The 23,606-nt window shown below is 41.1% G+C and overlaps 1 protein-coding gene and 1 pseudogene across 2 annotated transcripts in view; one reads left to right on the top strand and one right to left on the bottom strand.

The window, feature by feature from the left end:
- Nucleotides 1-566: 566 nt before the first annotated feature.
- VPS13C (vacuolar protein sorting 13 homolog C) overlaps nt 567-23,606 on the top strand; it is a 187,333-nt gene continuing 164,293 nt past the window's right edge. For both annotated transcript variants that reach the window (XM_049905874.1, XM_049905872.1), the window contains exons 1-2: nt 567-777; nt 20,618-20,661. In XM_049905874.1, the coding sequence (XP_049761831.1) occupies nt 678-777; nt 20,618-20,661 (144 nt within the window). In that variant the 5' untranslated portion in view covers nt 567-677. The remainder of the gene's footprint in view (nt 778-20,617; nt 20,662-23,606) is intronic.
- On the bottom strand, nt 5,079-5,639 carry LOC126087955 (60S ribosomal protein L17-like; annotated as a pseudogene).

Below are 23,606 nucleotides of genomic sequence, written 5' to 3'. Positions count from 1 at the left end.
GGAAAGTCCTTGCGGCATAAAATTCCCGCTTTTAAGGGTCTCGACACACTCGGAGTCAAACGAATCTTAGCGGGGAGCAAGGCGATAGATAAATAACCAGTAACTCATACCTAAAAATAAAAAGGAAGTGGTATGTTTTAGTTATTTCCCTACTGAAGTAAGTAACCAATAAGTCAGGTGGCTTGTAACCATGAGTGAATCAAGCGCAGAAGTGAGAACATTCATGAGCTTTCAACAACTCCATTGTCATTCCACCTTCCATCTTATGATGCGGTCCTGTTTCCCCCTCGTCCCATTATTAAATGATTAAAGCGTGTTTTCAAGGAGCAAAAAAAAGCGGAAAGCCTACTGCGGACAGAGGCAGGACAGGGGAGCAGCGCCTCCTCCTCCCCACCCGACGCACAGGCGAAGGGGTCAGCGCCAGCTGGAGACCCGGCAGCGCCGACGGCCCTCGCTCCTCTTCCGGGGTCCCTCCCTCCGCCCGCTGCCGCCGCTGGCAGCCCCGAGGACGCCGCGCCGAGACCCGCCCCCCGCCCGGCGGCGCCGCGCCTGCGCACAGCGGGGTCACGCGCGCGGCCGGGGCGGGCCGGAGCCCGAGGGGCTGTCAATTGCGGGGTCGCCGCCCTCGGCGCGCCGGTGGTTCCGGCTCCTCCCTCGCCCGCTGCCTCGGCCGCACCATGGTGCTGGAGTCGGTGGTCGCGGACCTGCTGAACCGCTTCCTGGGCGACTATGTGGAGAACCTGAACAAGTCCCAGCTGAAACTGGGGATTTGGGGCGGTAAGCGAGGGGCGCGGCCGGCGTGCTGCCGGGACTGAGGGGCCGTCGCCACCGGCTGCTGCCGCCGGGCTCCTCCCGGGCCTGCAGCCTGCGCCTCCGGGACTCCGCCTCCTGGAGGGGTGCCGCGGGGGGCGCCCCCTGGTGTGACGAGCCGGGCACTCCCTGCGTAAAGATGCGGGACCCTTCGGGGTGGAGGTCGGGGGGCGGTTCCCGGTGTGGAGGTCGGTGTGGGGGGCTCCTGGTGGTGTGAGGATGTAGGGGGGCTCCCGGTGTGGAGGTCGGTGTGGGGGGCTCCTGGTGGTGTGGGGATGTAGGGGGGCTCCCGGTGTGGAGGTCGGTGTGGGGGGCTCCTGGTGGTGTGGGGGTGTAGGCTCCGGAGGCTCCCGGTGTGGAGGTCAGTGTGGGGGGCTCCTGGTGGTGTGGGTGTGTAGGGGGGGCACCCGGTGTGGACGTCAAGGGGGGGCTCCTGGTGTGGAGGTCGATGTGGGGGGCTCCTGGTGGTGTGGGGATGTAGGGGGGCTCCCGGTGTGGAGGTCAGTGTGGGGGGCTCCTGGTGGTGTGGGTGTGTAGGGGGGGCACCCGGTGTGGACGTCAGGGGGGGCTCCTGGTGTGGAGGTCAATGTGGGGGGCTCCTGGTGGTGTGGGGATGTAGGGGGGCTCCCGGTGTGGAGGTCAGTGTGGGGGGCTCCTGGTGGTGTGGGTGTGTAGGGGGGGCACCCGGTGTGGACGTCAGGGGGGGCTCCTGGTGTGGAGGTCAATGTGGGGGGCTCCTGGTGGTGTGGGGATGTAGGGGGGGCTCCCGGTGTGGAGGTCGGTGGGGGGGGCTCCTGGTGTTGTGGGGGTGTAGGGGGGCTCCCGGGGTGGAGGTCAGTGTGGGGGCTCCTGGTGGTGTGGGGTTGTAGGGGGGCTCCCGGTGTGGAGGTCGGTGGAGGGGGCTCCCGGTGTGGAGGTCGGTGTGGGGGCTCCTGGTGTTGTGGGGGTGTAGGGGGGCTCCCGGTGTGGAGGTCGGTGTGGGGGCTCCTGGTGGTGTGGGGGTGTAGGGGGAGCTCACGGTGTGGAGGTCAGGGGGGCTCCCGGTGTGGAGGTGTGGGTCGGGCCTCCCGGTATGGAGGTCGGTGTCGGGGGGGGGGGGGCTCCTGGTGGTGTGGAGGTGCGGCCCCCTCCTGGTGTGAATTCGCCCCCCTGCGCAGGATCCTGACCAGGGTGGAAGATGCAGCGGACTCTGCAGGCTGCTCGAGTCCCTGAATTGGTGGCTGACTAAGGGGATGCAGGCGTGTGGACCCCGCCAGGTGACACTGCCCAGGGGGTGACGCCAGAATGACTGTCTATAAAATTCTGTGCAGTGTTTCAGCAGAAGTTTATTATTGTTTACAAAAATATCCTTATCATAACAGTATTTTTTCGTAAGCCCGGTTTATATGCGTCAATATAACTACCGGTCAGACTGCGTGCAGCACCCATTCAGAGTCATTATTACCCAATTACGGTGACCCTTTGCATCACGTGGCCTTGTCTGCACTTGCTATGAGCATGTCCTGCTGATTTTGATGCTGGCAGTGTTTTTATAGTCGCCGATTTTGTCAAGTTTTCTGGTGGTGTAGCTGCAATAGTATGATAATTAGCATTTGTGAACCTATATCAATAACTTTTTTGAGAATGAAGTAGTAATTTATGGAAAAGAGAGCTATATGAGAATTACGATTTACCAGTAACATTGGTACAAAAAAAAAATTACTAAGGATTCTGTATGGTCTGGTACAGGAGGAGGTCCATGGGGAGGTGACACCGTAAAGTAGCATACTGGGTGACACCAGCCCTAGTGACGCCACTGCACTGAGGCCGAAGCTCCTGCCCTGCCTTGCCCTGCCCACCTCAGGGCTCTCTCTCCTGCCTCCATGACCGCTTTGGTTCCACAGCATTTAAAAATATGTGTATATGTTTGTGTGTGTGTACGTGGATACACATGTAAGTTGTTGTTAGGTGCTGTCGAGCTGTTTCCAACTCAGTGACACTATAAAAATATAGCAACTTTATATACATGTATATTCGTGCATCGCGTGATCGCATGGTATGAGGATGACTTTACACGCACCAATAAAGTGGCATTAAGGGAGAAGAAAAAGGAAATTGAGTTTTACGATGATCTCATCTGGCATTTTACAGTGAGCAAGAACTGACTTCTTTCTCTTTAGGCTTGCAGAGTTTAGGGAGGGATAAGCAGGGGTCTTTAAGAAGGTGTGTTAGTAGTAGGGATTCTCACTCTTAAGGCTTTCAGCTTCTGATAAAACGATTTCTTCCTCTCGTATTTACTTTCCCCTCAGTATGAAGAGGACTTTCAGTTTTGTTTTGGATGAGTGGAGAGAAATTCAAGCCACTACCCGCATTTTTATTAATTAGGTGCCTGCTTGGTTGCATGCCCGGGAATTTACTCAAGCGTTTTATCCTAGAGATTAAGTGTATAAAAGTTGACAGTAAGTTGTACGCTTGCACACTCTTCAAAAAGCTTAATTATATGCACTAATTTTTTTTTTTTTTAATTATACTTTAAGCTTTCAGGAGGTTAGGGATTCTCACTCCACAAAAGACTTTTTGTGTGTGTGTGTGGAGGGGTTGCCAGCTTTGGAGGGAAATCCAAAGAATTACTCAGATAAATGGAACCACTTTGAATTCAGTCAACAAATAGTTACAGGCCTGCCCTGTCAATGGGGTAGCCACTAGCCACTGTGGCTATTGAGTACTTGAAATGTGGTTAGTCCAAATTGAGACATGCTGTGTGAAATACGCACCAGGTTCTGAATACTCAGTACGTGGAAAAGAATGTAAGGTATCTCATGAATTTTTTTTTGGTATTGATTAAATGTTGAAATTATACTTGAACGTATTGGGTTATATCAAATATATTGAAATTCATTTTCCTTTTGAAAACATTTAATACTGTTAGTTACATATGTGGATCATGTATTTATATTGAGCAACACTGTAATAAAACCATGGGTCTTGTCCGGAGTAGTGGAGGAACCAGCTTTTAATAGGTTACTCTTCTTTTGATTGGTTCCGCCAACAACACATATTTTCTTTACATCCCATTCTCACTACACTAAGTATAATGCAAATGAAAAACAAGTGGAGAAAGAGATATTTAATTGCTTGACTGTTCTGCAAAGATTGTTTCTTTAGAATACCGTCTAATAATATAAATTATTCCTTCTAGTTTGAACACATTATTGAAATCTGAAAAAGCAGCGGCCCGTTATATAGGAAACCTGGATTCTGGGCAAGCCATTTACCTATTGGGCCTTAGTTTCTTCATTTTAATTTAAGCTTTATTTAATAGAAATAAATAAGAATTAATAGAAATAGTTACTAATTCTGGAAATGTTAAATCATATAGGATAATATAATATTACCATGTAGCCACCACCCCAATTTTAATGTTAAAACACTGTGTACTATTTACCTCAGACTTTTTTTTTCCCCTTAAAGAAATGGTGGATAGAGACAGAGATTCCTTGCCCACCAAATCTCATTTCTCCTTTTCTTCATCTTTTGAATTAGAGGTTGGCTTAGTTAACATCTAGAGGGCTTCTAGGCGTACCAAAACTCTGTGATTCTAATTGTAAATCTTTTTACTATGAAATTGCAAAGTCTACTACCTGAGGATTTTGAACTTTTTCACAAATGAAATTAAAATGTCCTAATTTTATGTGAGATCTAGGAAAGGAGACTTTGTTTTCTTTCATTTTGTAAGAGCAATGTTACAAGATAAAGGCCAACATTTCCTCTTTTTTAAGGGTAGGGTATTCTGCCAGTGGCCAACATCAACTTTATTATAGGCCCGAGTGAGTTAACACATTGTATCCAGTGAAAGTGGGATTGGGGATTCCCCCAACTTTATCAGCTCATGCCTGTGCTTTTGTGAAGTTTTACTGCCTTTTATTTTTTTGGTTTTCATAAAGGAAGCTAGAATAGAGTCATGAGCTCTTATGGTCATTGCTCAATATATATTGTTTTTTAGCTGTGAATTTCCCGATAAAATAGAAGGCAAAAAATCTTAGTTGACTGTTTCTAGTTTTTGAATATATTGTTGAAAAAATTTGTCTTATAGTGAACATATAGGAGTATTAAGTTAATTTAATAAAATAGTGGTACTTATGACATCCGTGATGCTGAAAATCTTTTTTATTTATTTTTTAAAATATTTTGTTGTGTGTTAGGTGAAGGTTTATACAGCAAATTAGGTTTCCCTTTAACAATTTTAACACAAATTGTTCCATGCCATTGGTCACAATTTTTTTTTTTACTTTACTTTGTATTTTATTTTCAGCTGAATTTACTCCCGAGCCATAAGTTTTTGTTTCTTCAGCTTCTTCTGGGATATCTTTTTCTTCTGTGCAACCTCCTCTTCTGGTTTAGGAACAATCTGTTCCTTTTCGGTAAGGATCATCTCAGTGTGGCGAGGGGAGCTCATATATGGGTTAATTCGACCATGAGCTCTGTAAGTACGGTGGCGCATCTTGGGGGCTTTGTTCACCTGGATGTGCTCAATGACCAGAGAATCGACACCTAAACCCTTAAGTTCAGCATTACTCTCTGCATTTTTAAGCATGTGGAGCAAAAAATTCAGCACTCTTTTTGGGCCACCGACCCTGTGTCCAGCCCCACTGCTTGGCCTGGGCACATCTACCAACTCCACCATTACAGCGTCGGAACGGCACACACTGCTTCTGCAAAGTGACATCTTTCAGGTACTTGGTGGCTTTTCTGATATGCATACCCTTGATGGCCTGGGCAGTTTCTCGGGTGTGCTTAAAATGGACCCGAAGATTTGAACCTCTTGATTTGCATGATTTTGTGGGGTTTTCTGGGTCTTAAGTGAGTAGTGAACTATTTTGCAAGATCAACTCAGGCCGCTTACGGGAAGAGCTACAATTTTTACAGTATGTTAGCATTCTCATTATTTTCCATGTTGTTTGTTCTGTGTCCTTTGATCTAACTTCCCTTCCTCTACTTGCTTCCTCGCTTTGGCTTTTGGGTGAATGTTGACCATTTGGTCTCATATAATTCACTGTTTAATGGAGCTCATTACTCATGGGTGATACGGTTTATTTTATAAGCCAATCTATTATTTGGCTGAAAGGTGACCTGCAGAAAGAGCTTCAATTTCATGTTCAGAGGTTATCTTAGGGAGATGGTCTCGAGGGTTCCTCTAGTCTCTATCAGTCCAGTAGGACTGGCCTTTTTCTTTTTTTTTTACATTTTTCTTCCATTCTTCTTGGGACCTTCTGTTGTGTCCCTGATCAGAATGGGTAGTGATAGCTGGGCACCATCTAGTTCTGGTCTCAGGTTAGAAGAGGTTGTGTTTCGTGTGGACTACAAGTCCTGTGGATTAGTTTCTTCTTTGAGCCTTTGATTTTCTTCACTGTCCATTGATCCATATGAATAGAGACCAACAGTTGTATCTTAGATGGCTGCTCTCAAACTTTTAAGACCCCATATGCTACTCACCAGACCAGGATGTAGAATGTGATCTTTGTGAACTGTGTTGTGCCAGTTGACTAAGTTGTCCCCTGAGATATGGTCCTAAGTCTTTTAACCCAGTAAACCAATCCAGTGAGTTGTTCGAATATGTTTAGGAAGACTCCATAACTGTACCCACAGGTGGTTTGTTATATGTGTGGATATATATGCAGCACATACAAGCGTGTGTATACATATACCTACACCTGTATACATACACCTACACATGCACATGCATTTACTCGCAGATGCCTTTCTGTACACATATATGCATCCATATCTACCTACATAACCACACACATTTTTTGGGTTGCTTTTACTGTTGTTGCAAAATTGTGTATGCTATAGTGTTTACCAAAATTGACCCTTTTTTTGTTATGTACTTCTTAGTGTCTTTATTTACCTTCATCAAGTTGTGTTGACTTCACCCATATCTGGATTGTCTTTCCCATCACCGAAAGTAACAAGTGTCTACTCTCTAAAAAGTGATTCCCCCTTCCTCTCCCTCCCATCCCAGGTAACCATCAAAGAACTTTGCTTTCTGTGTGTATATCTATTCTTGACTTTTTATAATAGTGGGACTATACAGTATTTGTCTTTTTGTGATTGACTCATTTCATTCATCATAGTATCCTCCAGATTCATCCATGTTATAGGATGTTTCATGGACTCCTCGTTATTTTCTATAGTTGTGTAGTATTCCATTGTATGTACGTACCACAGTTTGTTTACTCATTCATCCGTTGATGGGCACTTAGGTTGTTTCTATCATTTTGCAATTGTGAGTAATGCTGCAGCGAACATAGGTGTGCATATGTCTATTCATGTAACTGCTCCTGTATCTCTAGGATATATACCTAGGAGTGGGGTTGCTGAATCATAAAGTATTTCTATTTCTAGCTTTTTGAGGAAGTGCCATACTGTTTTCCATAGCAGTTGTACCATTTTGCAATTACATCAGCAATGTGTAAGAGTTCCAGTCCCCTCACAACCTCACCAGCATTTTCTGTTTTTTTTCATCATTGTCATTTTTGCAGGTGTGAAATGGTATCTCATTGTAGTGTTGGTTTGCATCTCTCTAATGGCTAATGGGTCACTGAGTCAGAATCGACTTGGCAATGGGTTTGGTTTTTTTTTTTTTTTTTTGAATGACTCATGATTGAGAGCATCTTTTCATGTATCTGTTGGTTGCATGAATGTCCTCTTTGGTGAAGTGTCTGTTCATATCCTTTGCCCATTTTTTGATTGGTTTGTTTGTCTCTTTGTCGTTGAGTTATTAAAGCTGTCTGTATGTTTAAGAGATTAGACCCTTATGAGATATGTCGTCGCCAAGGATTTTTCCCAGCCTGTAGGTTCTCTTTTTACTCTCTTGGTAAAGTCTTTTGATGAGCAGAAGTATTTAAGTTTTAGGGAGTCCCAGTTATCTAATTTATCATCTGCCATTCGTGCATTTTTGGTTTTGTTTGATAGGTTATTTATGCCGAAGATCAGGTCTCCTAGTTTTGACCCTGTGCTGTCTTCCAGGAGCTTTATAGTTTTAGCTTTAACATTTAAGTCTTTACGCCATTTTGAGTTAGTTTCCGTACATGGCGTGAGGTATCAATCCTGATTCATTTTCTGCAGATAGAGTATCCAGTTTTGCCAGCACCATTTGTTAAGGAGATTGTTTCTTCCAATTGAGTGGACTTTGACCTTTGTTAAAGATCAGTGGCCCATGGATGGATGGATTTACTTTGAGTCCTCAATTCTATCCCATTAGTCGATGTATCTATCAGTGTTGTTGACACTATTTGTGTTAGCAAATAAGGTTTACACTTTCAGTTTTTCTAGTTGAATTTTCAAGTCTTGATTAATGGCAGAATTTATGTAAATTTCACGTAGCTGATCTTATTATTCTTTGGAAACAAGTGGTAAACTCAGTAGATACTTCTTAATTGGAGTATTTGAGAAGTTTAAGGTATTGATGGGTGTGATTTTTTTCCCCCAGAGGATATTTGGCAATGTCAGGATATATTTGAGAGGTTGCCACTGGCCTCTAATGGGTAGAGGTCAAGGATACTGCTGAACGTTCTGCAGCATACAGATCAGCCCCCACACAAAGAATTATCAGGCCCAAAATGTCAGGTAAGAAACCCTGGTCTAAGGAGAATACTGAGATTTTCTTGCACATTGATAGGAGACCTACTGGATGTTGAACAAGGCGTTTGTTGTTACGTGCCGTTGAGTCAATTTCTGACTCATGGCAACCACATGTGGCAGAGTAGAACTGCCTCATAGAATTTTCTAGGCTGTAATCTTTATGGGAGCAGGTAGCTATTTCTTTTTCCTGTGAAGCTGCTGGGTGAGTTCGAACCACCAAGCTTTTGGTTAGCAGCTGAGTGCTTAGCCATTGTGCGACTAGGGCTGTAGGGAATAAAAAAGAACTTGAAGTAAATGTATTTTACCTATGAAATTTATAATTTAAGAGAGAGAGTAACATGTTTTAAGAGGTGACTGAATAGTATCAGCAGTAAAACTGCACAGTCGTTGCTTGGATGATCTCAGGAATAGTTTTTAGAATCAAAATAGTGTGTTAAGATGATTTGAGAAAGATTTTGCTGTGCATATACTCCAGTGTAGGCTTTCACAGTGCAAACCACATGAACAAAAAATTGTAGAGTGAGGAAGATAGAATTATTGGAATGACTGGAATCAGGAATGTCCTGTGGATATTGCCTTTAATTTGTAGAAGCAAACTCTTCATCATTTTCTTTATGTTTTTATACGTTTAAAGAAAAGATATAATTTTTTAATGCCAGGAAATTCATATGTGTTTTTAAAAATGGTTTAAGCAGAATGCCCTTTCTCCAATTCTTGCTCTTGTGGGAAAATGAGACTCTGATTATTTGCTAGATGTGGGACCTTTGGCAAACATTCTAATTCCTTAAACCGCAGTCTCCAGATATGTAAAATGGGAGAAATAACAACCAGTGTGTTCGTGAGATAATTGAAGTAAAAGTCCTTTGTATTGTTGAATGATACTGGTAGTAATACTGATGATAAACAAATTGAGCTGAGTGATGGGGAAAAGCCTGTTTTGTCTTAGCGTAAGTGATGTTTCTTCTAAGGAGCCCTGGTGGCACAATGGTTAAGTGCTTAGCTGCTAACCAGAAGGTCAGCAGTTTGAACCCACCAGCCACTGTGCAGGAGAAAGATGAGGCAGTCTGCTTCCATAAAGATTTATAGTGTTGGAAACCCTATGGGGCAGTTCTTCTCTGTTTTGTAAGGTTGCTGTGAGTTGGGATCAACTCAGTGTCAGTGAGATTGGTTTTGGTTTTGCTGTTTCCTCTAAACTTTAGACTTTAGGGTTTTCATATTCTATAGTGTGATAATTTTGTGTAGAATTAACATATCTAAATATGTCTTATTTTCCAAATAAATTTCTTAAAAGAAAAAAAAACTATTTGCATTTATTTATTTTTTATTGTACTTTAGATGAAGGTTTGGAGAACAAACTAGCTTCTCATTAAACAGTTACTACACGTATTGTTTTGTGACATTGGTTGCCAACGCCATGACATGTCAACACTCTCTCCTTCTTGACCTCGGGTTCCCTATTACCAGCTTTCCTGTCTCTTCCTGCCTTCTAGGCCTTGTCCCTGGGCTGGTGTGACCCTTTAGTCTCATTTTGTTTTATGGGCCTGTCTAATCTTTGGCTGAAAGGTGAACCTCAGGAGTGACTTCATTACTGGGCTAAAAGAATGTCTGGGGGTTATATTCTCAGGGTTTCTACAGTCTCGGTCAGACCAGTAAGTCCAGTCTTTTTTTTGTGAGTTGGAATTTTGTTCTACATTTTTCTCCAGCTCTGTCCGGGACCCTCTGTTTTGATCCTTGTCATTGCAGTCAGTGGTACTGGACTCAGTCTGGTGAAGTCTGTAGTACTTGTGGTCCATTAGTCCTTTGGACTAATCTTTCCCTTGTGTCTTTGGTATTCTTCATTCTCCCTTGCTCCAGATGGGGTAAAACCAGTGGAGTATCTTAGAAGGCTGCTCTCTAGCTTTTAAGATCCCAGATGCTACTCACCAAAGTAGAATGTAGAACATTTTCTTTATAAAATATGTTGTGCCAGTTGAGCTTGATGTTCCCTGAGACCGTGGTCCCCACAGCCCTCAACCCAGTAATTCGGTCCCTCAGGGAGTTTGGATGTGTCTGTAGAGCTTCCATGACCTTGCCTTGTACAAGTTGTGCTGGCTTTCCCAGTATTGTGTACTGTCTTCCCTTCACCAAAGTTAAACCACTTATCTATTGCCTATTTAGTGTTTTTTCCTCCCCCCCACCCCATTACCATCAAAGATTGTTGCTTTTTTGTGTGTTAACCTTTTCATGAGTTTTTATGGAAGTGGTCTTTCATGGATTGAATTGTGTCCCCCCAAAATATGTGTCAACTTGGTTAGGCCATGATTCCCAGTATCGTGTGGTTGTCCTACGTTTTGTTTTGTGATTTTCCTATGTGTTATAAACCATAAACCCTGCCTGTAGTTAAAGATGTAACACCCTTGCTCGGGTCACATCCCTGGTCCAATGCAAAGGAAGTTTTCCTGGGGTGTAGCCTGTGCCACCTTTTATCTTACAAGAGATAAAGGGAAGCAAGCAGAGAGTTGGTGACCTCATACCACCAAGAAAGCAGTGCCGGGAGCAGAGCGCATCCAGGGTTCCTGTCCAGAGAAGCTCCTAGTCCAGGGGAAGATTGATGACAAGGGCCTTCCTCCAGAGCTGACAGAGAAAGAAAGCCTTCTCCTGGAGCCGATGCCTTGAATTTGGACTTGTAGCCAACTACCCAGTCCCAAACCCAGTGCCATCGAGTTGATTCCGACTCATAGCGAGCCTATAGAACTGCCCCATGGAGTTTCCAAGGAGCACCTGGCCGACCCTTTGGTTAGCAGCCGTAGCACTGTGAGAAAATAAATTTCTCTTTGTTAAAACCATCCACTTGTGGTATTTCTGTTATAGCGGCACTAGATGACTAAGCCATGGTCTCATACAGTATTTGTCCTTTTGTGATTGACTTATTATTTTTTTTTATTTCACTTAGCATAATGCCCTCCAGATTCATTGATATTGTGAGATGCTTCGCAGATTCACCATTGTTCTTTATTGTTGCGTAGTATTCTGTGGTGTGTATGTACCATAGTTTGTTTATCTATTCATCTGTTGATGGGCACCTAGGTTGCTTCCATCTTTTTGCTGTTGTGAACAATGCTGCAAGGAACATGAGTGTGCATAAGTCTGTTGGTGTGACAGTTCTCATTTCTCTAGGATATATTTTTAGGAGTGGGATTGCTGGATCATATTTCTATTTCTAGCTTTTTAAGGAAGAAGCACTGTATTGTTTTCCAAAATGATTCTACCAGTTTGCATTCCCACCAGCAGTGCATAAGAGTTCCAGTCTTCCTGCAGCCTCTCCAACATTTGTTACTCTTTTTTTTTTTTTTTGATTCCTGGCAGTAATGGGTGGGGGGGAGGGGTGAGATGGTATCTCATTGTGGTTTTGATTTGCATTTCTCTAATGGCTAGTGATCCCAAGCATTTCCTCATGTTCGTTAGCTACTTGAATGTCTTCTTTGGTGAAGTGTCTGTTCATATCCTTTGCCCTTTTTTTTATATTATTAACGTTTATTGAGCTTCAAGTGAACGTTTACAAATCAGGTCAGTCTGTCACATATAAGTTAATATACATCTTACTCCTTACTCCCACTTGCTCTCTTCCTAATGAGTCAGCCCTTCCAGTCTCTCCTTTCGTGAAAACTTTGCCGGCCTCCGACTCTCTCTATCCTCCCATCCCCCTCCAGACAGGAGATGCCAACACAGTCTCAAGTGTCCACCTGATATAATTAGCTCACTTTTCATCAGCATCTCTCTCCCACCTACTGTCCAGTCCCTTCCATGTCTGATGAGTTGTCTTCGGGAATGGTTCCCGTCCTGTGCCAACAGAAGGTTTGGGGACTGTGACCGCCGGGATTCCTCTAGTCACAGCCAGACCATTAAGTATGGTCTTTTTATGAGAATTTGGGGTCTGCATCCCACAGATCTCCTGCTCCCTCAGGAGTTCTCTATTGTGCTCCCTGTCAGGGCAGTCATCGATTGTGGCCGGGCACTGACTAGTTCTTCTGGTCTCAGGATAATGTAGGTCTCTGGTTCATGTGGCCCTTTCTGTCTCTTGGGCTCTTAGTTGTCGTGTGACCTTGGTGTTCTTCATTCTCCTTTGCTCCAGGTGGGTTGAGACCAATTGATGGATCTTAGATGGCCGCTTGTTAGCATTTAATACCCCAGATGCCACATTTCAAAGTGCCTTTGCCCATTTTTTAATTGAATTATTTGTCTTTTTGTTGGAGAGGTGTTGGATTTTCCCGTTAATTTTAGAGGGTTAGACCTTTGTTGGATTTGTCATAGCCAAATTTTTTTTTCCAGTTTGTAGGTTATCTTTTTACCCTTTTAGTGAGGTCTTTGGATGAGTATAAGTGTTTAATTTTTAGAAGATCCCAGTTATCTAGCTTATTTTCTGGAGTTTCCTATTTGCATTTATACTTACAATACTTATATTACCTGTCAGCTAGTTTGTAAGTCAGGTTTTTAAAGGTTCAGAAAAGTACCTGGTGGGTATGTTGCTGCCTATGCAGGTAGGGAGGTTTATCTAGGCGTTTCTTCCCCACAAACTGGTACGAGGAGATAAAATGCACAGCCCTTAGCTACTTGAGGTGTTTCCAGGATATAATTGTTTTAAGAGTAACATATATTTGAAAGGCTATGTTGAAATGCCAGATATTTTGTAACTTGGTTTAAGTAGTATTGTTGCAATATGGAACCTTTGTCTATTTTTCAAAGTGATTCGATGTGGAAAGTCGGCAAGAAAATTTTCAGTTCCGAATTCTGCTGCTCTCACTTGTGTTTGCCAGATGAAGAATACGTAGAGGCTGCAATGTGTTGGATGCAAGGGGTGGCGTCTGTGGTTAGCAGGAGCAAGAGCCAGGTGGAGTTATCTCAGAGCTGTGCCCCTGCTGATAACTGTGCCTTCCTCCACCCCGCAGCCGGGCCCCCCCCCACTTCCCTATCAGCTGCCAGATAGTGTTGGAGCAGAGCACCTTAAGGAAGGAGAGTAAGCACAGGACCAGGAATGGGGAGACCTGGAATCTAGTTCCATCTCTGTGTGACTTTTGGCAAGTCACCGCTCAGTGACCAGTAGTTTCTTATCTCTAAATGTGATGGTTAGACCAGGTAACCTCATGTAACTTGAAGCTTCTGTGATTTGAACTAGGTAAAAGCAGCATGGGCTCCTTCATCAGGTAAGTTATACCACCAGTTTCCCAGCATTCTTAGTGAGAAATGGTAGTCAGATAATATACCTTTATTTTTCCTTTTTATTCTTCAGTCAGTACTGGTGAGCAAACTGCTACAGTCATGAAATATGACAAGAAAAATGAAGTTCTAGCCTCATGCTGAGAGTTGAAAATCCAAATGCAATGTGTTACCTTGTCCTACAGGTAGCTGGGGGGCGGGTGGTGGTGGGTGGCTTAAGAGTGCAAAGAAAAATAGGCCTTTCTGCTCTTTATCTTGATACATAAAACACGGCAGTATCTAAGCAGTTCTAAACCTGTAGAAGGATATTTTCCTTCAGTCCTTTCCTCCCAGCCAGTACTTGATGTAGCGAAGGCCACATTTCTCATTAGCTTGTCCTGTATCATGTAAAATAAACAACACCGCAAAGTTCAGTACTTTGGTGTAATGTATTTAGGCTCAGTTACTATCAAAGCAATGCTTCCAAAATTAAATCGAAAATACTTTTTCATATAACATTTCAAAAAACCTTCTAAATTAGAAATTTACACCTTTTCTAGAACTAGAACTGAAAGCTGGTACTTTGGTAACCATTCTGCTAGGGAACTCTGGCACACCGTTATTGTAGATCCCTGAAATGGGTTGAAAGAAAGTTCAGTGGTAACATTCTTTTTTGCCAAGACTTCCTGTTTTAATAGGAAAGCAGAAGGAGTGAGAGTCACTTGTCCCCTCTCCCTGTCCCACTTTCCCCTCCCAAGTCAAAGCCACTGTGAACTCCTGTTAAAAGGTCAAAGATCTGTCTATACTGGTGTCTAGGTTGGTTAATTTGAGTCGAATAGCTAGATTCGTATGAAATGAATTGCTACAGTATTTTCTTCAGTATACTTTAATAAAACATTAGTCATTAAAATAATTTGATTCATGCTTGTAACTGTTCAGTCATTTATTTTAACTCACTTTCTTGAAGATCAATGTTTTTGAACATGTTGATATACTTTCAAATAAATAATGATTGTATGTTATAGATACATCAAGGAAATCTTAAACAAAAACAAGTATGTAGCATTACGTATTCTTAGTTTACATTAAACAAAGCCATTTCATGGATTACAGCACGGTATTTTCATTTGTTTTTAATCACAGTTTTGCAGCAGTCTCTGTTTTATATTAAGGACATTCTCCAGGGAGTCAGGAGAAAAAAAAAAAAACTTACCGTCATTGAGTCAATTCTGACTCATAGCAGCCCAATAGAACAGAGTAGAACTGCCTCAGGGTTTCCAAGGCTGTTATCTTTATGGATCCCTGGTGGTGCAGTGGTTAAGAGCTACAGCTGCTAACCAAAAGGTTGGTAGTTAAATCCTCCAGCTGCTCCTTGGAAAGCATATGGGACAGTTCTGCTCTGTCCTGTAGGGTTGCTATGCGTTGTAATTCACCTGATGGCAGCGGTTTATTTTTGGTTTTTGGTACCCCAGGATAATTTGCATTTTAAGTAAATTAAGTCAATATTTATTGAATATTTACTTTATGGAGAATAATTAAGGAGTTTAATCAAGTTGGGAAGGTAAGAAACTTACGTAAAGTTAAATGTTAAGGGCTGTAAGAAAGGTATAGATAACATGTGAAGATTCGGAGTGATTATTCGTGGCTTGGAGGTATTTAACATCAGCACTTTATTTCTGATGTTCATTTTGTACGTCTTAAGTTTTTTAAAGGCCATTCTGACACTTAGGCAGGGTTTTTCCCTATTATGACAGTACCATTTTATTTTTATTTATAAATATACTAACTTGCTCTTTGCCTTTGCTTGTTTTGAAGATTGTTTTCTGTAATTTAGCAACCGTTTTTTTTTTTTTTTCTGTTGTATTTTTTGGATGTCTCCAACTTTGCCCACCTTTGTCATTTGCTAATTTAAGGACTGGAAACCCTGGTGGCGTAGTGGTTAAGTGCTACAGCTGCTAACCAAAGGGTCAGCAGTTCCAATCCGCCAGGCACTCCTTGGAAACTCTATGGGGCAGTTCTACTCTGTCCTATAGGGTCTCTATGAGACAGAATCGACTCGATGGCACTGGGTTTGGTTTTTTTTGGTTTTAATTTAATGACTTACGTTCATTTCTGTCTTCTGATTCATTATTACACATATTAGATGAGTTTCGATTCAGGACTTACCCTTTTAGGATACTTCTTAAAATGTTCTTCTAGATTGGCTGTGGAACTTTATATGCAGCTCTCTGGTTGTATATGCTTATTAAAAATGTCTGCAGCTTTTTAATGAATATCATATGGAATCAAAATCCAGAAACCTTCTTTTTGGAAGCACAGAATGCATTTATTGTTTACCCTTCATCCTTCAGGACTCCTTGCTTGTCTGTCGCTTTGGTCACCTTAGACTTGATGGGATTAAAGCCACCTATTGTGTTTTTTTTTTTTTTTTTTTTTTTTTATCGTGGGACTGGTCTAGTGCCTTTTCTGTTGGCAGAGGTAACTCTGTTTGTCTCCAATTATTAGTCATTCTCTTCCTGGTTTTTTTTTTTTTTTTAAAGTTTGGCACAAATATTTACCTCCCTCCTCCCTCCTCTCCAACTTCCCTCACTCTTCCAGGCTTTCAGAGACTTCCCATGGCCTCTGTTTATTCTTAGCAAGGTTGACCTGGCCATAGCAGTAAAGTTATTTGCTTGTGTATGGAATTATTATTATGTTATCTTGAAGTAGAAAAGGAAAACTTAATCTTTTTCTTCAGTATTCAGTTAAATATAAAATGATTGCTTTAACTGAATACTGTGTGAGTCTGCTTTAATTTTAGAGTGTTATATAAATTATTTTTAATTTTGCTGGAAGCTCTTACTCATGTATGTCAAGAAATTTGTAAGATAGCTACCTGGCCAACTGACTGGAAGAGATCTATACTTGTGCCCAGTCTAAAGAAAGGTGATTAAATGGAATGCAGAAATTATCAAACGATATTATTAATATTACATGCTAGCAAAATTCTGCTGAAGATAATTCGAACACAACTGCAGCTGTGCATCAACAGGAACCTGCCACAAGTTCAAGCCAGATTCAGAAGAGGAGGTAGAACAAGGGCTAGCGTTGCTGTTGTTAGATGGATTTTGGCCGAAAGCAGAGAATTCTGAAAGATGTTTACCTGTGTTTTATTGACTATGCAAAAACATTCAACTGTGTGGATCATAATAAATTATGGAAAACATTACAAAGAGTGGGAAGTCCAGAACACTTAATTGTGCTCATGCCAAACCTATACAAGGGTCAAGAGGCAGGGTCAAAATTGAAAAAGGTGTGCAGCAGGGCTGTGTCCTTTGACCTTACTTATTCAGTCTGTATACTGCATAAATAATCTGAGAAGCCAAACTATATGAAGAAAAAAGCAGCATCAGGATTGTAGGAAGGCTCACTAAAAGCCTACTGTATGCAGATGACACAACCTTGTTTGCCAAAAATGAAGACAAATTGAAGCATTTACTCTTGATGGTCAAAGACACAGTCTTCAATATGGATTACACCTGAACATAAAGAAAAGGAAAATCCTCACAACTGGTCCAATAAACAAAATCAGGATGCATGGCAGAGAAATTGAAGTTGTTAAGAATTTCATTCTATTTGGATCAGCAGTCAACATCCATGGAAACGGCGGTTAAGAAGTCAAACAATGTATTTCATTGAGCATATCGGCTGCAACAGACCTCTTTAAAGTTTTAAAAAGCAAAGGTGTCACTCTGATGAGTAAGATGCTCTTGACTCAATCCATGGTCTTTTCAATTGCCTCATAGGCATACAAAGGAAGACAGCAGAAGAACTGATGTGTTCAAATTGTGGTCTTGGCAAAGAATATTGAATATACTGTGGATTGCATGTGGTTAAGTGCTACGGCTGCTAACCAAGAGGTCAGCAGTTCGAATCCTCCAGGCGCTCCTTGGAAACTCTATGGGGCAGTTCTACTCTGTTCTGTAGGGTCGCTATGAGTTGAAATCGACTCGAAGGCAGTGGGTTTGGTTTTTGGTTTGGTGGATTGCCAAAAGAACAAACAAATCAGGCTGTAAAGGAACACAACCAGAATGTTCCTTAGAAGTGAGGATGATGAGACTTTACCTTATTTACTTTGGACATGTCTTCAGGAAAGATCAATCTCTAGAAAAGGCCATCGTTTCATTTTGCGTATAAGTTTGCCACGAGCCAGAGCCCACTCAGTGGTAACTAACAACAAGATTATAAATTACTTTTCATTTAAACTTATTTTTATTTTCCTGTTAGAAAAGCCTGTAGTTTACCGGAAGAGCACTCATTAGCACAGTGCTTTACCTAAATTAGGCATTTATCTACTGATTGAATGAACGAATGTACTTTTACCCAGGTGGGAATCTGAAATCTGCTACTATTCTTCCGCTTTTCTTTGTATTAGCACTAGTGGCTCGTGCTGTAGTGCACATAATTTATAGAATGTATCATTCTTTTTTTTTTCCTTTGTTTTACTTATTTTGTTGTTCTTGAGAATATACATAAAACATACACCAATTCAACCATTTCTGCATGTACATTTCAGTGACATTTACTACATTCTTCAAGTGATGCAACCCTTCTCACCCTCTTTTTCTCAGTTGCTCCCCCATTAACATAAACTCCCTACTGCCCCCCAAGGTTCCTGTCTAATCTTTTGAGTTGCTGTTGTCAATTTGATCCCATATAGATAGTTCTTAAAAGAGCATAATGCTCAATGCAGACATTTTTTACTAGTTAAGCTCAACTGTTTGTTTTGGTTTTAAGAAGACTTCAGGGGATGTTTTTGGTGTAAGATGTAAAGATTATCTCAGCACAGTAGTTACAGGGCTTCATTCAGCCTTCATGGCTCTAGAAAGCCTGGAATCCATGAGAATTTAAAATTCTGTTCTGTACTTTCTACCTTTTATTAGGATTCCTCTGTAGAATCCTTGATCAAAATGTTGAGAAATGGTAGTCTGGCACCATCCAGCTCTTCTAGTTTCATGGCAAAGATGGCAGTTCATGGAGGCAATTAGCCATACATTCCAAGTCTTCCTCCCATTCTTGATTCTCCTCCTTCCTCTGTTCCTCCAAGTAAAGAGATACCAATTATTGGTCCTTGGATGGCCACTTACAAGCTCTTAAGACCCCTGGCACTGTGCAACAAACTAGGAGGTGGGACAGAAGCGCTAAACATAATATTAGGCCACTTAACTGGGATGTCCCATGAAACCATGACCCTAAACATCTAAACCAAGGAACCAAATCCTATGTGTGGTTGTACGTAAGCAGCCTCAGCAGCTACTCTTTTTTTTTTTTTCATTGTTGTAAATACATTTATCACACAATTTTGCCAATTCAACTTTTTGCAGGTGTATAATTTCTTTCTTTTTTTTTTTTTGCTATTGTACTTTAGATGAAGGCTTACAGAATGAACTAGCTTCTCCTTAAATAGTTAGTACACATACTGGTTTGGGATACCAGTTGCCAGCCCAACGTGTCAGCACTCTCCTTTCTTGACCCTGAGTTCCCGATTGCCAGCTTTCCTGACCCCTCCTGCCTTCCAGTCCTTGCCCCTGGGCTCGTGTGCTCCTTTAGTCTCGTGTTGTTTTATGAGCTCATCTAGTCCTTGGACGAGTGAACCCCAGGAGTGACTTCATTACTGAGTTAAAACGGTGTCTGGGGGCCTATCTTAGGTGGCTGGTAACAAGCTTCTAAGACCCCAGATACTACTCCTTAAAGTAGAATGTAGAATGTTTTATTTATAAACTGTGCTGTGGCAACTAACAACAACAATAATACAAATTATTTTTCATTTAAATTTATTTTTATTTTCCTGTTAGAAAAGCCTGTAGTTTTTTGGAAGAGCACTCATTAGCACAGTGCTTTACCTGTATTAGGCATTTATCTACTGGTTGAATGAATGAATGCATGTTTACCCAGGCGGCAATCTGAAGTCTGCTACCGTTCCTCCCATTGCTACAGTGCTGCTGGCTCCTCCTTTAGTGCAAATAATTTATAGAATGTATCATTCTTGCTTCCTTGTTATATTTACTGTTTGTTAGATAACATTCACTTTTTTCAGAGAGGAAGTATATATTTGTTATAAAAAAATAGGTCATGTTGATATTAGAATTTACCTTTGTTTCCCTATTCTCATTACATTTTGTCGAATAATTTTAATATAGTTAAAAAAAAAAACAAAAAACAAATCCTTGCCGTCCAGTTGATTCCAGCTTATAGCGACCCTAGAGGACAGAGTAGAACTGCCCCGGAGGGTTTCCAAGGAATGGCTGGTGGATTCAAACTGCTGACCTTTGGGTTAGCAGCCGAACTCTTAACCACTATACCACCAGGGTTTTCATTAATGTAAAACTAATATCTAATTATAAAAAATTAGAAAATACCAAAAAACACTAATTAAAAACAAAACAGTGTCCTTAATCCTACCACTCAGGGATGATCTCTTAATATTTTGTTCTCTCTGTCAGTCTTTCTAAATATACTTGTGTAACTTTGGACTGTATAGGTAGTTTTCAGTATTTCATATCTTAAATACTACCTGTTCGTCACAGAACCAAAGCCCAACTGCTATAGAAACAGTCCACTTTTTATAAGGACATTTATATTTTTACAGGTACTAGGCCAGTGCCTTAACAATTATCATAAAAACTTCATATCTAATGTAGAGTACTTCTGAGCATTTCTGGTAACAGTTACCTAACCACTTGAGAACCAGTCAGAAAACAGCCAGAATGATTTATTCATTAGCAAGTTTGAAAGTGTTCCTATAGGCCTTACCAAAAAATCAAACCATCGAGTCGATTCTGACCCATAGAGACCCTTTAGGCCTGAGATCTTGTTAAACTAGTTTGGATTGCCTCAGATATACACAAACGGATGGGCATCACGTTTGTCAGCTTAGGTGGAGCTCCCACTTGTAATTTTGTGTAACTGAGAATTGAATTATGATAGCTTATACGAATTGATATATTAACTTTATTTTTTCTCTTTTTTAAAGGTAATGTGGCTTTAGATAATCTACAGATAAAAGAAAATGCTCTGGTAAGTTTGTTTTTTTTTTTTAAACTATGCTAGCTCAGCTAATTTGATAACTTCGTAGAAACCCTTGGTTACTGGTACCAGATAACGTGATTGAGTCACTCCAGAGAGGGAACACTTGTTTCGTGATGTGCTGTAGGAAAGAAGAGATTAAAGATTTCAAAATAGTGTTTTTTTTTTTTTTCCTAATGATCAAAATAGTATCTTTTGGAAGATGGAGTGGTTTTCCCTGTCCTGATTTAACTGTGTAGCTAGGAAGTAGACATTTATTTTATTGAAATATTTTTCTTCAGGAATATCTTTACGTGTTTTCAGTAGTATGAGGGCTTGAGTTCAACAATTTAATGAATAATTGCATTTTTTGAAATACATTGGTAGCCAAGCTTTATAATTTTATAACATTAAGAGATACATAGTTTTATTTATTTTTTTTGGTACTCTTTAGCTTCAGAAAACAATTTGTATCATTTACTATTGAGCTTAAAAGACAAAACAAAAAACAAACACACTTCTACCTCCCAGCCCCCATTGGGTATATTTTTAGCTTGTTGGGCTTAATTATAGTTTATGAAGTCACTTAAGAATGAATTTATTCTTTAATTCATTCGTATCTGATTTCAGACCAACCAGTACTGTGTTTTATAACCCTAACTGTGCATGTTGGTTCTATTTGTACAAGATGGTTTCTGTAATGCTCCCATGACTGGTCTTAAAAAAAAACCAAACCAAACCCATTGCAACCGAGTCATCCTGATTCATGATAACCCTATAGGACAGAGTATAACTGCCCCATAGGGTTCCCAAGTTGTGGCTGGTGGATTTGAACTGCCAACTTTCTGGTTAGCTCAAATTCAGGTTTACCATACTGCAAGGCCCATGCCTCTTCGATGGTGCTAAAGCTGTTTTCATTATAACAACTACAATAAAAATTAAAAGAACATTTTGTCGCTCCTTGTCACAAAGTTGGACCCCTAGAATCTTCAATATCCAAATCAAACCAAACCCACTGCTGTAAGGTTGATTCTGACCACAGGGTTTTCAAGGTTGTAAATCTCTATGGAAGCAGACTGCCACATCTTTCTATTGCAGAGCTGTGGGTGGTTTCAAACCGCTGACCTTTCGGTTAAGAGTTACTTGCTTTAACCACTGTGTCACCCCAGCACCTCCCCTAGGAGTATCCAATTTTGGATATTAAAGATTCGAGAAGTAGAACTTTGTCACAAGAAGGAACAAAATGCTCCTTTGTTTATTTCTTTGTTACAGTGAAAACAGCTTGGCATGGTGGAGAGGGCGTGGGCCCTGCAGTGTGGTGGGCCTAGACTTGAGTGCTGGCCCTCTCACCAGCTGTGTACCTTTTGGCAAGTTTTTTAACTTTGAGTCTCAGTTTAATCATCTTTAAAGTGGAGATAACGTAAAATATTCTGTGCTTGTATGGCTTGAGTAGGATGACGAGTAGAGCCTGGCACAGCTGGCACTCAAAACATTTTAATTTTCTTTCCCTTCCTTTATATAGGAAACCCTGGTGGTGTTAGTGGTTAAGAAATATGTCTGCTAATCAAAAGGTCGGCAGTTCAGACCCACCAGGCACTCCTTGGAAACCCTACGGGGCACTTCTACTCTGTCCTTTAGGGTCACTGTGAGTTGGAGTCAACTTGATGGCAATGGGTTTGGTTTTTTTTTTTTCCTTTATATAGGCTGTTACAACTTCTTAAATTTCATCTGACGAATTTAGAATTCATGATTCTATGTCTAGAGATTGGAATAAAGTTTGCTTGAACTCTGTGTTAGCCTGCTTTGAATTTTGGTTGTAGTTAAATATAATAATTTTGTAACTTATGTTCTCTGTCAATTCAGAATAGCCTCCTTTCCACAATTAAATTAGAATGGTGACTTTTTAGTTTAATATGGGTTCTTTACATTGATTACATGAAAAATTATTTGAGGAAGATCAAAATGAGCATGAGGACCATGTTTGTAGAAGTGTAGAGTTTATTGTTTATATCCTAGTTTGTGACCCATTGCCATCGAGTCAATTCTGACCCATAGCGACCCTATAAGATAGAGGTGAACTGCCCCAAAGGGTTTTCAAGCAGCTGCTGGTGGGTTCGAACTACTGACCTTTTGGTTAGCAGCCTAACACTTAACCACTACGCTACCAAGGCTACATTTATTGTGAAGATCCTTGAATGTATCCTTTTTCCCCCTTAGGAGGATAGAGCTGCCCGCTTATCACCATCTAAGATTTTTTTTTTAAACTAAGAAAGGCTTTTTGTAAAAAGCTCTTAGTAGTGTTTTATTAAATTCTTGTTCACCTGAAATGCTTGAGGAATCAGATGAGTGGGTAAATTGATTATTGTAACTTTAATTTTTCCAAAGTACTACATTTCGGTAGCCAGATTTCCATAGAATTAGTGCATGTTAAGGTACACAGAAAGGCTGCATTTACCATTTAATTGTGAATAATTTGGAAGACCCGGGTGATCATTATGAATGTCGGTTATTGTTTAGTACTTTGTGAGTAAAAAGTGGTTTAGAATAAAAAGGGAAAGTTTATTATCATTGGTTGGTACTTGTCAGTAATTTATCTAAAACCAAAAAAACCAAACCCACTGCCATCAAGTCGATTCTGACTCATAGCGACCCTATAGGACAGAGTAGAACTGCCCCATAGAGTTTCCAAGGGGCGCCTGGTGGATTTGAACTGCTGACCTCTCGGTTAGCAGCCGTAGCACTTAACTACTACACCACCAGGGTTTCCAATTTTTCTAAAGTAAATGCTAATTTGATAAATAATATGTGGGGAGTTTGCCTTTAAGATTGTTTCATTTATTCTTTTACTAAATATTTATTCAACTTGGAAGAGAATTTTTCAGTTACTGCTTTTAGATCGTAAGGCAGAAGGACTGTTCCTTTCCCTGTCTGGGTATTTCAGGTAGACAGTATCCATC

Source organism: Elephas maximus, chromosome 13 (assembly GCF_024166365.1).
Source record: "Elephas maximus indicus isolate mEleMax1 chromosome 13, mEleMax1 primary haplotype, whole genome shotgun sequence".
NCBI classification, from domain to species: domain Eukaryota; kingdom Metazoa; phylum Chordata; class Mammalia; order Proboscidea; family Elephantidae; genus Elephas; species Elephas maximus.
The sequence above is the reverse complement of the archived record's forward strand: the minus strand, read 5'-3'. Positions and strand labels throughout refer to the sequence as shown.